Genomic DNA, 13,170 nt, shown 5'->3' on the forward strand with positions numbered 1-13,170 from the left:
GGCTGCCAAGTAGACGCAACTAAATTCTCTCCATACTGCTCTGCCTCCTGTGTTGTCTTCATGAGATGAGTGAGATCAAGAGTAGGTCAGTCGACACTACCTGAGCTGTTGTTTTCGCTTGATTATCCTTGACATTGGGTCTTATGTCTTGTTCTTCCTAGGGATGAAGAAGTGATTCTCTGAAATGCAATCAGACACCCATGTTCCTGAATCACAGATTAAGTGAGAACCTGTGTTGGGTAAATGCTCATTGAAATTGAAACAGAAACAAATTGTAAGAAATGGGAAATAAAAATATTAAAACTTTGTGCAAAATATTATTTGGAATCCAAATATATGTTCTTTAATTAGACTCATAATTATGCCTCTCTAATGAAGCTTCACTTTAGTTGCTTTCCCTTCTGGCAATAGCCTTGAACAATGTGTAAGATTTTTTCCTGTGCAGTGCAGGAGTATATGACTGGGGAAACAGCAAGTTTTCTGTCTGTGCAGGTCCAGTCCAGTGTTTTGCAGAACAGTGGCAGTACAGTCTACATGTTACACAGTGATGCCACAGTAAAACATTCAGACTCAGTGTTTCCCAGAAGAATAAAAGAAAACATACAATGAGAGGAAGAAAAATAAAGGTGGAAAAGGGTGTCGTCCTCCTCAAGTACTGAATCTCAGCTGCAGTTTGACTCTGCCCTGACCAACACCCACTCTATTCTTACTGGAATCACTGGGCTATTTTTCAGGCCACAGCAAGCTGCTGTTTTTTACTATGCAGTAAAAAGTACTTATTTTTCCTTTTCTACTCTTTTTAAAACATTAAAATGCAGAGGGGAGCCTTAACTCAGCTCTGTCTCTCCTGCAACTTAGGAGCTACTGCTGCATTAATGCTTCAGGAGAGGAAAATAAAACCAAGGCTGAGAAAATTTGAACCAGTAACTTAACTAGTGTTTTATCAAATGCTGTCCTTGGATAGGTGCACCAGTTTCCTAAAAGGAGTTTTGGGTGCCTCTTCAACAGCAAAAATTGTATCTTAATGTTGCACACATTTAAAATTAATTTGTTTTATCCCACCCAATCGCTATAGCAGGTGGGTTTCACTAGGCACGGTGGGTTTTACCTTCCTGGATATCACAGAATCATAGAATCATAGAATAGCTTGGGTCAGAAGGGACCTTCAAAGGTCATCTAGTCCAACTCCTCTGCAATAAGCAGGGACATCTTCAACTAGATCATGTTGCTTCCGTTTATTTAAGTAGCATTGAGCAGCATTACTTCAAACACAAAACACATGAAATCTGAGCATATGCTTAGAAGAATTTTTTTAATTTACCACTAAGCCAATTAGGCAGATAGTAGTTTAGTAAACATTGACCGGGATCTTGATACTTTTAGAGAATTTTAAGCACACCATGCACCTCACTTGCCTGTATGTCATATTCTCACATCTGAATGTGGAAAATAAAAGCTACTTCTGAATTGCATGATGGTAATGATGTTAATGAATAGGCATACCTATAAATTGCAAAACCTCCGTTTAATGTGACTCACACTGAAGAAGCTGGCTACTTTTGTAGTTTGTCAGACACTTGGCACAGTGGTCCTAAAATGTGCATTATATTGACCAGGTGAGCCTCATTTCTGTGTGGCATCTTTTTCATTGTGGTGGATGTTTCTTTGGTAGGAATGACCCTAACCATGAATGTGCGTCAATGGGATTGATGGCATACAGCTCACTTTCAGACTGCATTTTAAAGACTCCAAGAGAAGACTATCAGTCAGTTAATGGAAACAAAACTCTATTGGACAGAAAGGCCTTAGAAATTTCAAACCTAATGATTAGAAGTGGCACTGTAGGAGATGTTTTAAAGACACATAAGACTCCTGGTGTTACAGCCTCAGCCGCTAAGCAATACTACAAAACTACAACTCTTTAACCATACTCATTGTTGTGGCACAGCATTATTGAGCAGTTTTCCTCTCCCCATTAGATAGAAGGTTTTAGCTAGCATATGTCTTTCTGAATGTCCAGCTACATATAGGTTTTAGAAAGTTGAGCCTTTGGTGTACTTCATACAGATAACGAAATATATATTATAGTATGCTCTACTAGGCATATAGTGCTGTGTCAGTACAAAAGTTGTTATTTCATCTCTAGCTGCTTCCAGCTTACCTGCATTAGCTTTTCAACTGATGATGGCTTCACAGGAAGTTATTGACGAGCTGACAGTATTTTATGATGCAGTGACATGTCATTTACTCTTTCTCTCTCTGTGTAGTCAAGGTCTGCATTCATAAATGTTAAGAAATTAGCAACAAAAGAAACCAAACTCCCTTTGCAATTCACAGAGAAGATATAATGCAGACCTGCAATACAAATATGTCTGTTCTACTTTGCCTGTAACTCTGACAGAAGAACAAGTCCATACACACATGGTCAAAGCCAGGAAGGGAGAGGAGAGAAGGCTGAAGTAACACATAGCAGGGAAATGTAAATCTTTACATAGAAATAGTGCTGTAAAGCCACAGTAAGCAATTAGGATTGCATAGGTAATCTGCTCCATAGTCTTTTGTGATTTAGATACCTTTTTTTCCTATTACATCAAAGCTTTTTGCAGAAGAATGACTTTTAGCCAGTAGTTCTTGTATGCTCTTTCACTGAACAAAGACATGCTTCAGCACAAGAATATTTCTTATCAACTTCAATGCTGTTGTGCAGGCAAATAAAATTACAAACCTAATGGGTCAGAACAATTGTTAATGTCAAAGATACATAAAAGCAAATCTTATAAATCAGGACGCAGATAAAAGAAAGAAGATAAAGCCAGAAACTGCATTAAGATAGCTCTGTAAAAGTCTTTCTAAATTAAATGTAGAACAGATTATGCAGTGCATCGTGAAAAAGTAGCTTTTGGAAGCAAGCATGCATGAAATACAATATCCATTTCAGTGGACAAACTGCTTTAAAAAAGCCAATGGCACCTGGTGACAGACAAATTATAATGATGGTTCCAAGAGGTTTCTTTTGAAGATATATGAAGATATTTTGTTATAGCTATGACTTCAGGCAAGAGCTAGGTGTTGCAAATATAAAGGCCAGTCTGTCATATGAAGCAGCTAAAAAGACACCGTAAAAGCTCTCAGAGAATCTGTGACATACAAAGATGATGAGACTACAAGCTTCTCTTGCACAGATGAAGGAAGTCCTTTCGTTCTCTTGTGTTTCTCATAATAATTTTGTGCTCTGGGATTAGGAAATGCATGATGCAACAGGATACCTGACAATAGTAGATGCTCATGAGAATTCATCAGCCTTTGAGGTTAAAGCTCTGAATTGTAGTAGGATGCAGGACTCAAGTCTTATGTACTTTTCCCATGAAAAAATGTTTGCACAGCAGGCTTTGAACTACTGAGCGTGTGAATAAATCATGGTTCTAAATAATCTAGTCCTAAAATTCAGTTAAAGAGCAATTGTTCCCTTATTTGCTGACAAAGTTACTGGAAATCATAAGTTCAACAGAACCAAATCATTTGGCTTCTGACTCTGAGTAACTCCAGCCAACCAAGTCCTGTGTGCTTACCCATGCAGTATTAGCTGCTCTCTCTCAATGTGTCATTTAATATGTTTTGCTAATATAGTGACCAGTTTGATCAAAACAGACTGTGCATGGAGTTTAGGGGCAGATATTAAATTCTTGTATTACTGAGGGATTCTTTACTGATTAAAGTTGGTGAGGTTAATTTGTGAGTGCTCCTTCCATTGCTCTGAAATTTGTGTCTACTGCAGTAATTGTTTTGATTGGAGAATCACATAATTTTCATTTAAGGGGAAGGTTTAATGCACTTAGTCAAGATAACTTTCTTCACTTTCTGAGTGTTTGTCACACATAGTGCCATGGTCATTTTTATCTTTGATTACCATGTCAAAGGCTTTTATTTTTTAAATTTAGATTATGTGAGCATACATTGAGCTATATGACAAAACAAATCATAATGCAGAATAAATGCCATACACATTAAGATTTTGCTCCAATTTCCACCTGTTTTAGTTTATAAAATACTCTACTGAGTTCACTTTCATAATTCTTGATTTCTTCCATGAATGAGAGAAGGATTATGCTCCTTAAGATTATAGCATCTAACCACATGCCTGGCTCCATGCAAGCTCCTTATATATCTACCAGCCACAATCGTTCTTTAAAAGTTTTTTAAAAGAGCCTTTTCCTTGAAGATTCAGTCCACATATGGATTTGAATTTTGAGTTGACAGCTTTCATGAATTTAAACTAGAAGGTCAGTAGATCCCACCAGATGTAAACACAGGAAATAAAATTATTTAATTTTTTCAACTGTTTCTCTGATAGTGAGAATATTTTCTGCTTCGCTCGAAAGAAGAATACTATCTGTCTTATTTCACTGCTTCCTGTATTTCTACCATTTTGAAACTGTTTAATCCATCAAGTAGAAACTGCTGCTCTTTGCATAGTGAGCCGCAGTACTGAGAAATTTAATATGGAACATGATAGCCTCCTAGTTATTAACATTATAATTTCTTCCAGTATTTTACTGGTTGCTTATAAATACATTTTTGTTATAACATAATAGTGCATTCATGGTCACGATTGTGTACAGGTAGGAGTTGTTCATTTTTCTCAGATTTTTGCAAGAAACATAAACAAAACCCATATGTTTCAAATATTTCACTGAATACCTTTTTCCACTTCTGTGCGTGTGTTGCAGCCATTTGAGCCCTGTGCTGTTTCAAAATCCTACCACTTACCCTCATGTTTTATGACATATTCTGTATCTTTCTGTATTTCTTAATGTGCTTTATGCTCTAAACTGAAGATTTTTTTTCTCAAAACTGACCCCCAGTTCTTCTCCACCTCTGTAATTGTCACAAGAATAACATCGATTCCAACTTTTGAACAGATCGTTAGGTGCTTTTGTGCTATAATCCCTGCTGTTTGTCTGCATTGTTAATCTTTGTTAATTTGGCCAATTTGGGAGAAAGTACTCTGTGTCTTTTGCATGGAGAACCCCATTGTGACTGAGGGGTGTTCCATCCAGGTGGCATCTTCACTAGTGTTTTGATTATTCAAAACTCTTTTGCTAAGAAAAGTTTTCGCCACTGCTTAAAGTTCTTGCTGGCTCAACATTTCAAAGTATGCTTTGTGCTGTCCAGGCATTCTCATTAATTGCTAGCACAAGAGATGGGCCAAAACCCAGAAAATTTGAATCCAACTCTTCTCCTTTCTCCACACCCCTTGTCTTTTGGAAACTTTGGAAAGCTGAATCCAGACACAGAGCTGAATATTGAAAACTGGCCAAACCCCAATCCCACCTCCCTCACCTTAGGGGTTTTCCAAATCCTGATCCAAACTGTACTCCTACTCCTATTTTATGCCTAGTTTCTCTGTAAGATTCTTAAAACTTGCATATTTTTTCTTTGATGATATTTTGGCAGTTTCACCTGATTAATTTTAGGTTTTCTCATGAATTCTATACAGAATTACCTATGGTCTACTGCCTTAGAAAGAAAATAAGACAAAAGCCTTGTAAACTAGAGATCCAAAGAGTAAAAATGTGTGCGAGATTTTTTGTTTGATTTGGTTTGGTTTCTTCAGTAAAGTAATTCATAACTCATAAATCCCCAACTGTCTTCCACTTGGGGTGGTTTACAAAAATATAGGCTCTGTTCCTGCAATATTCAAAAGCAATATCATTATCCCCAAGTCTTGCTGTGTAATATCTCTAAAATCACTCTAAAAAACTGCAATAGCTGAATAATGAAACTTCCAATAATTGTATGCAAACTCACTTGTATCTGCTGTCAGTATCTGTTTCTTTAATGGTCATGGTTTCTAGTTGTTTTCTGCCAACAGTGCGCCTAGAAAGTGAAACTCACATATTGATCTTACATCTGAAGCTGGGCCTCTGAATTAAAAACCCAGTAATGACTAGAAACCAGTTATGGATTTGCAAGAATTGTCAGCATAGCACGTCTCTTACTTCAAGTTCATTGTGAGATCTTGGTGTGTTGTGTAAGGTAATGGAAGTGCTTTGCAGTTAATGTCAGTCTACTGACATGCTGCTTACAGTGTATTTCTTATTGTCATAGACAGTTAAAGGAAGTTTACTTTAATGTGATTTCTTACGGAACTAACCAACATATCAGCCCATGTAGCTTAGACAGCTAGTTTGCCTCTTCAGAGATCTTGTATAATTCTGTGCTCTGTCAGTGACTTCATGTAAAATCATGGACAAGTTAGTAAATCTCCCTGTACCTGCGGTGCCCTGTTCGTAAAATGTAAAAAAGTATTTCCTGTGTTTTGTGGGCCATTCAGAGCGTATGATATAAACAACTGTTAGAGCAAGCTGAGATACGGTGCTAGCTGGGAATCAAGAGGCATAGAAAGACTGGAGGTAAATAAATTGCACAGGCTTCTGAAAGTAGGCTTGAAAAGGATCATGCGGCAGTGCAACAATAGGGGAAACAGTCTTGTGTGAGGGAAAACAGCTGGAAGACAGAAGCTCACTTTCCAGAATGCGAATGTCAGTGGCCCAGAGTTGTGTGTGAGCCCACTCACATACAGGCACTGGGATGACTCTAAAAACAGGAATCTGTTTTAGTCTGCCCACAAGGAGCATGTCCAAAAGTTGAAGAGAGATATTAAGGGCATGTAAGTGGCACCCTGGGAAAGGAATAAGCCTGAGAGAGAAACAGTGCTGGAAGAATGATGGACATGTGCTTGTCTGCGTTACATGGCATTCTCCATCAAACCAGGAGGAGGAAGCAATTTTGCATCTGCCATTGCAGATTTCCCCTATTTTGCTGTTGTAATTCAGATCTCAAGCATGTCAGTTCAAGAAGTTTGGCTCATCTGCTAAATCGACACACTCTTCCAATGAAAAAATGTGAATACAGTGTTAAATTGTTGTGAAAAACACTGCAAGAGTCTATAAACTTTTAGACATTTAGATGAGATTTTGGTTTCGATTTTTCAGCTGCCAGAGGTTAAGGACTGTTACTGAAGCACAGCAGGTATCTTAATTCATACGGTAAATGGTGATGGTCTAACATGGGAAGGAGGGGAGGTCTTTGTAGCTCATCACTTCAGTGAGTTCAGTTAAATTTCTAGAAAAAAACAGTTCTCATGTATGAATTCGCTCCATTTGTTCCCGCAATTCCTGCAGAGAAAGCAACTGTTCAGCTTCAAAGTTGAAAGATCAAAATGTTTTGTGTGAAACCACCTCATCTGTCTGATTTCTGTCCAGTTCAGTGAAATGCATTATGCAGTGTTACATATAATCTCCTTCTCAAGAGTTGTCTCATTAAATGTAGAGGTTCTTGTGGGTCACAGCACACCAGTTCCCGGGTATCCTCATCGCACCCCAGTGCTCGTGACAGCCAGGCTCTCGTACAGGGCAAAGACTGAATGAGTCTGATTGTTAAACTGTCCCTCTGTTGCCCTGCTAGGTGTGAATGAGAATCTTCGTACTCCTCAGAGCTATATTATTCCTGCTATTGTATGTTTGAATTTTGTCTCAAGTCGGATGTCTAGGGAAAGGTTTTGTATGCATCAGCACCTTAACCTTTGAGGAAAGTGCTTTTGGAATCACAGGTTGTGTACATCTGGGTGAGCTTCACCTGGCACTCCAGAATATTGCAGTCCTTACAGCTTTCATTCTAGCTGCTTTCACATCTACTGAAGGCACACACACACACATAAATGTAAATCCTATCTAAAGCTCCTTATAAAGCACTAGAGCTGCTGCTACTCACTTTCCATACCTGTGCAAGCCTCCAGGTTCCCAGAAATCAATCCAGGCTTATAAGAAAAAAAAAAAAAATCTAAGAATAACTGTTAACTGAAAAAGTAAAAAGAAATGAAAATCCTGGTTGCAACGGGCCTGATGGCAAAAAAGAGGCCCAACCTCCAGGAAGAGACAGGTGGCTTCTGAGTGAAAACGGTAACATATTCTCCCCAGGGAGATCAGCTCCAAAGCTTAGTTCACTCTTTCCTGCTATAAAGCATATTGCTGTTAAGTGTTTTCTTCTGCCTGCACTTGTGTTTTTCGAATTAAGCATTGTTAAAACTGTAGAGCTTAAAATACTCCTTCAGGCACCTTCCTTTGCTTCTACTTCCATTTCACATAATCTGCCATAGGTGTACAGTGCTGATAACCAGCTCTGCTTCTTACAAACAGATGCAAACCGATTTAATTTAAACACCTGGCAGAGGTGAAGAGAACTGAAACTAATGACTAGCACAGAAAGTGGAAGGAGTAATTTTCAGGACATGGCGTAGCATGTATTTGTGCATTCACTCTCCCCTAAAATGATGAAGAGCTTACAGATGTAATATCAGGCTTTGGAGTTGATGTATTTGTATGGGTATACTCAGAAAGTGATACTGAATGCAATCCCAGGCCTGCCAATCTCTAGTATCCATTTTGCAAATGATCTCAAAGGACTCAGGGCTCCATCTGTAGCATTAAGATCATGTTGAGAACAATATGTCCTACAGGTGAAAAAAGTGCTGTACACAGTAGGCACCATCCACATTGGCTAACACATTCCTTGAGGTTTCAGCTATTGCCTGCTGCAGACAGAAGTCTTTTATCGCTCTGAATTCTTACATACATTTGTGGTGCATAACGGAGAGAGTTTCAAGACAAACAGGACTTGAGGCTTTGCACTTTTCAGGCAATGTTAGCTTATTTAGGCCATAGTTTCTGTCTTACTATAGGCTTTGAGTATATATGCAAACCAAAAAGAAATAGTCCCACCCCCAAATGAGTGTTCCATATCAGAATGACCTTTCAGCAAGATAAGCAAATGAACTCCATACAAAATGCATATATGCAGTGTAACAGAACTCTGGACCCGAACAGGAGGCTATGGAGATGTTCAGCTCCAGAACACTTCAAGACACTTCATCCCTTAAAGTCATTGTTCAGTAAATCTGCACTTCTTTTTCAGTTTGCTTGTTGTTGTTTTTCGGGTTTTGTTGTTGTTTTTCAGTTAGGAATAACTCAAATAAGTCTTTAGGTAGATGCAACACTGCACTGTGGAAATTCGCAGATACTGGACATGACTCCTTATTAAAGCTGTATGCAAGAATTTGAGTAGACCTTTCTTTTGGATTTGATTCATGTGAGTTTCCATTCCTTGAATTTCACTTTGAGTTCTAGGTTTAAATATACCCAGAAAAATGAAAGCCAAACTGTTGGAAGTATGATAGTCATGTGGTTTCATGAAAAAAATTATGGAGTTTCTTGTGAAAACAGAATTCGAGCTGCATTTTAGAATATGGTCTGAATTTTAAATGTGCAACTAAACATGAGGTGTGGTGGATTTCATACGGCTTAAAATGCTATTACGAATGTCTTGCTGATCAGCTGCTTATTAAACAAATAACTTGAATAAACAGAGCTTTTAATAGCTAAATCACCTTTTCAACCTGTCTGAACGTTGCTGGCCACATAATTTGGTAGCATTACTATAACATCTTCAACTCACTACAAGAAAGACATTGAGGTGCTGGAGCACATCCAAAGGAGGGCAATAAAGCTAGTGAAGGGTCTAGAGAACAAGTCATGTGAGGAGCAGCTGAGGGAACTGGGGCTGTTTAGCCTGGATAAAAGGAGGCTGAGGAGAGACTCTCTACAACTACCTGAAAGGAGGTTGTAGCAAGGTGGGTATTGGTGTCTTTTTGGAAGTAACAAGTGATAGGATGAAAGGAAACTGCCTCAAGTAGCACCAGAGGTAGTTTAAATTGGATATTAGGAAAAATTTCTTCACAGGAAGGGCTGTCAAGCATTGGAACAGGCGTTCCCAGGGTAGTGGTTGAGTGACGATTCCTGGAGGTGTTTAAAAGATGTGTAGATGTGGCAATTAGGGACACAGTTTAGTAATGGATTTGGCAGTGTTAGGTTAATGGTTGGACCCAATGATCTTAAGGGTCTTTTCCAACCTAAATGATTCTATTATTATACAATTCTAGCCTATGAAAAAACTACTTCTCTTGCCATCATTTTCCACACAGAATTCTCATCAGCTGCAATGGGGGGTCCATGAGCAGAGCAATGGCAGGATATGTGGAATCCAAGTATAATCCAGTTATTCCAGCTTAGGTGATTTAGTTGCTTGTTGGGGCCTGTGTACTAATAAGAATCTCCAAACTTCCTCTTAAAAACGTACCTTTTCCAAAGTTGAACAAGAAATGTCAAAAATCAGCAATTCTGAAATGGGTTTCTGTAGTGTTAGTGCAACAACTCCAGTTTAAGGTGGGCTATGAGAAAGGAAAAAAAACCAAAAAACATAAGGTTATGAAAACGCCCTCAATTGTTTCACCTGTTGTAAGCCAAGTAATCATAATCGCAGCAGTGCCATTCTTAAAATTAAAGCACTCACCATTTCATCTATTCGGTATTGTAAATCTTGCTCTTTATCGCAAAACTTTGGCCTTCAGAATTTTGTGTAAAGGAATTCCAGAAGCTATCTGTAAGTGCTTCACCTATGATATTGGTCTTCTTGGGTCAAAGGAAGAGAGTATGGGAGAAAACAGATAGCAATGGAAAAAATCCTTTTGCACAATTCTCAGGTGTGTGTTGACACTGCTGGTGAAGCAAAAGGTTTGGGGGGTCTGTGTGGTGGTTCTGGTGTTGTTATTTATGAAAGGTACACTAGATTTTTAGTAGATTTATATGTTTCCCTAGTCTGCAAGGGCAATTTGAGAAGTTGTAAATTCTGACATGGTGTCATCCTACAGTGGTTTCCCCACTCCGAGTGAGAGGGCGGTGCAAAGTGGTCCGTCCCTCCCCTTTTCTCTAGGAAGTGGTCTCTGAAGTTGCTGTGTGAGGGGATTTGGACACATAAAGGAGTCACTGGTGGCAGAAGGAATCATAGTACCCATTTCAGGCCTTTTCTCACCTCCACTGCGTTCAGTCCACCTAGTCATTTTTCTAACATAGCCCCTTCTCACTGGGCATTTTCTGTCGTCCTGGATCTGTTTCCTTGCCTGTCCTAGTCCAAGTGTCCTCAGTCAAGCTACCGCTGGCCAGTGCAAGCTGAAAACTGTTTCTCTCACTGCTCCTAATTACTTTAATTTCTTGTTCCAGACTTCTCTCTTCAGCTTAATTTCCCAAGCCCAACTCTGTCTAGTTTATCTCTTTTCAATTTTGGCCTTCAGATGTCTTCAGCATTTATATTTCTGCTCCTGTTCTGCCAAGCCAGACCTTCTTTCCTCCTATGTGACTTCTCAACATCTGTAACGTTTTTTTTCCCCTCAGTTCCTTCGTTCTTGCAAACTCTGTGTCACTCTCCATCTGCTCATCTGGCTTTTCCTCGAGGCTGTTTTTCATTTCTAGTTATCAGCAGTTCTCTTAAATGGTCTATGGTCTACACTTTTTTCTTTCTGTCCTCAGTCCTGGTGCCCTTGGCAGAGTTGCCCTTTCCTCTGCTAGCTTCTGACTTGTAAGTTTCCTTTCAGGCTCATTGTTAGAAAACTGTTCTCCACCTCTAACACACATGTATCTTACTTTTCCTCTTCATTGTCTGAGCCTACTGAGGTACCACAGTCAGGAGCTTAGGGAAGACAGGGCATTCTATATGCCCATCTGGACGTAGCATGCCATACAGCACCAGGAAGTTGTGACTGCAAGACATGTCCAGCTCAGTCCCATGAGGGAGAATGCCTTCTGCATTGAGAAAGAGTTCTTGGATCCAGTTTTTAATTCCTGCTTCAGAAAATAAAACAAACAGACACAAAAAAAAAAAAAAGAGCTGGAGACTTCAGGCAATGCAGGGGCATAGGCATGCAAACGGCATAAATTCCAAACAGAGTAAGAGCAGTGATTTGAAACTCCTGTCTGTCAAATTAATACTTGAAAGGCAGAGTTCCTGGCTTTCCTGGTGTATGTGGATCTTTGCCTTTCTCTGCAAAATTCTTCTTTCCATAGGCTCACTTTCCTTCTAGCACAGGATAGGGTAGATTTAAATTTCCCCCCGAGAGAAAAAAGTAGTGACAGAAAGACTGTCATTTAGTCCTGTTGAAAACAGTCCTGCTTTACAATTTCAGAGCAGAGCCAGATTCCTTTATTGCTGAAAAAAAAAAAAGGTTTAAAAATGTTCCAGGGAGCATTTTTCTGTAGAGAATACAGGGCTTTAGTAAAACATATATTCTCCCTGGAAGATTTTAGCATTTTCCAATTGGTGCCTTTTATGGCATACGTTATGTATTGACACAGATTAAGTTTCCCTCCTGTCTGGAACAATGCACACTCAGGAGGAGAGCTACTGACCTAGCAATAAGCGTGAACAGCTCACGGCAAGTGGAGCATAGCTCCTGGAGGACGGCAAGCTGGAGGCAGAGCACTCCCTTCAGCTGCGCCTTTCTGCCTCTCTCCACCTTCTCCTCCTCCTCCTCCTCTCTCTCCCTCTTTCTTCCTCCCCTCTGTCTTCCACTGCTGCACTCTCCCCAGACCCCTTGGCTTTGTTGTGCTGCACGTCTGACAGGCAGGAGGGGGGGATTGGCTGCTCGCCGGCTCGGGCAGCCCTTCCCCGCAGCTCACCCCCAACCCGCCCACCCACCCACGCCTGGCTCGGGAAACGTGAGCGGGGCTGATGGAGGCGGAGAAGCGGGGCTGAAGGTTCGCCCCAGCGCTGGATGTGACAGCAGGCAGTCGAGCGCCTCGCAGCTTGCGCCCGGACCGGCCCCCGCTCCCGCACGGAGCCGAGCATGGACGGCTGCCGCTGGACAACCGCGGGCACCCTGCTCCTGGCTTCCTTCCTCCTGGTAAATGCCGTTTCTTTCCTGCGAATACGTACCACTTGTAGCTGATGCTGTATCTGGGGTATGGTTTTAATCTTTAAAATCGCAGCTGGAGAGAGTTTGTTTTGAGCAGTTCGTCTAAATCTTTTCCTCTCTGAAGTATTGCAGGCTTGGAGCCTTGATATTGTGGGTTTCTGCAGGTAGAACCAAGAAGTTGACGTTGGCATCACTTTTATAAACTTGGAGAGCAGTGAACTGTGAATGGTGACTTAACTGCTTTGGGTTTGGAGAAAAGCTGTTTCTCGCCTCTTTAAATCAAGCTATATCACACTGTAATGTTCCTGGAATATTCTTCCTTCCTTAAAAAAAAAGATAAAAAAGATTTTTCAGTTGTGCACATGCAG

The 13,170-nt window shown here is 40.2% G+C and overlaps 1 protein-coding gene across 3 annotated transcripts in view; it reads left to right on the plus strand.

Annotated features, from left to right (window-relative positions):
* ADAMTSL1 (ADAMTS like 1) overlaps nt 1–13,170 on the plus strand; it is a 444,801-nt gene that overhangs the window by 241,760 nt on the left and 189,871 nt on the right. The window contains exon 1 of one of the 3 annotated variants that reach the window (XM_065655437.1): nt 12,682–12,790. The exons of the other annotated variants lie outside the window; for them this stretch is intronic. Coding sequence (XP_065511509.1) covers nt 12,734–12,790 — 57 coding nt within the window. The 5' untranslated portion in view covers nt 12,682–12,733. Of the gene's footprint in view, nt 1–12,681; nt 12,791–13,170 lie in introns of those variants that run through there. 3 annotated transcript variants of the gene reach the window in all.

Source organism: Caloenas nicobarica, chromosome Z (genome assembly GCF_036013445.1).
Source record: "Caloenas nicobarica isolate bCalNic1 chromosome Z, bCalNic1.hap1, whole genome shotgun sequence".
Classification (NCBI taxonomy): Eukaryota; Metazoa; Chordata; class Aves; order Columbiformes; family Columbidae; genus Caloenas; species Caloenas nicobarica.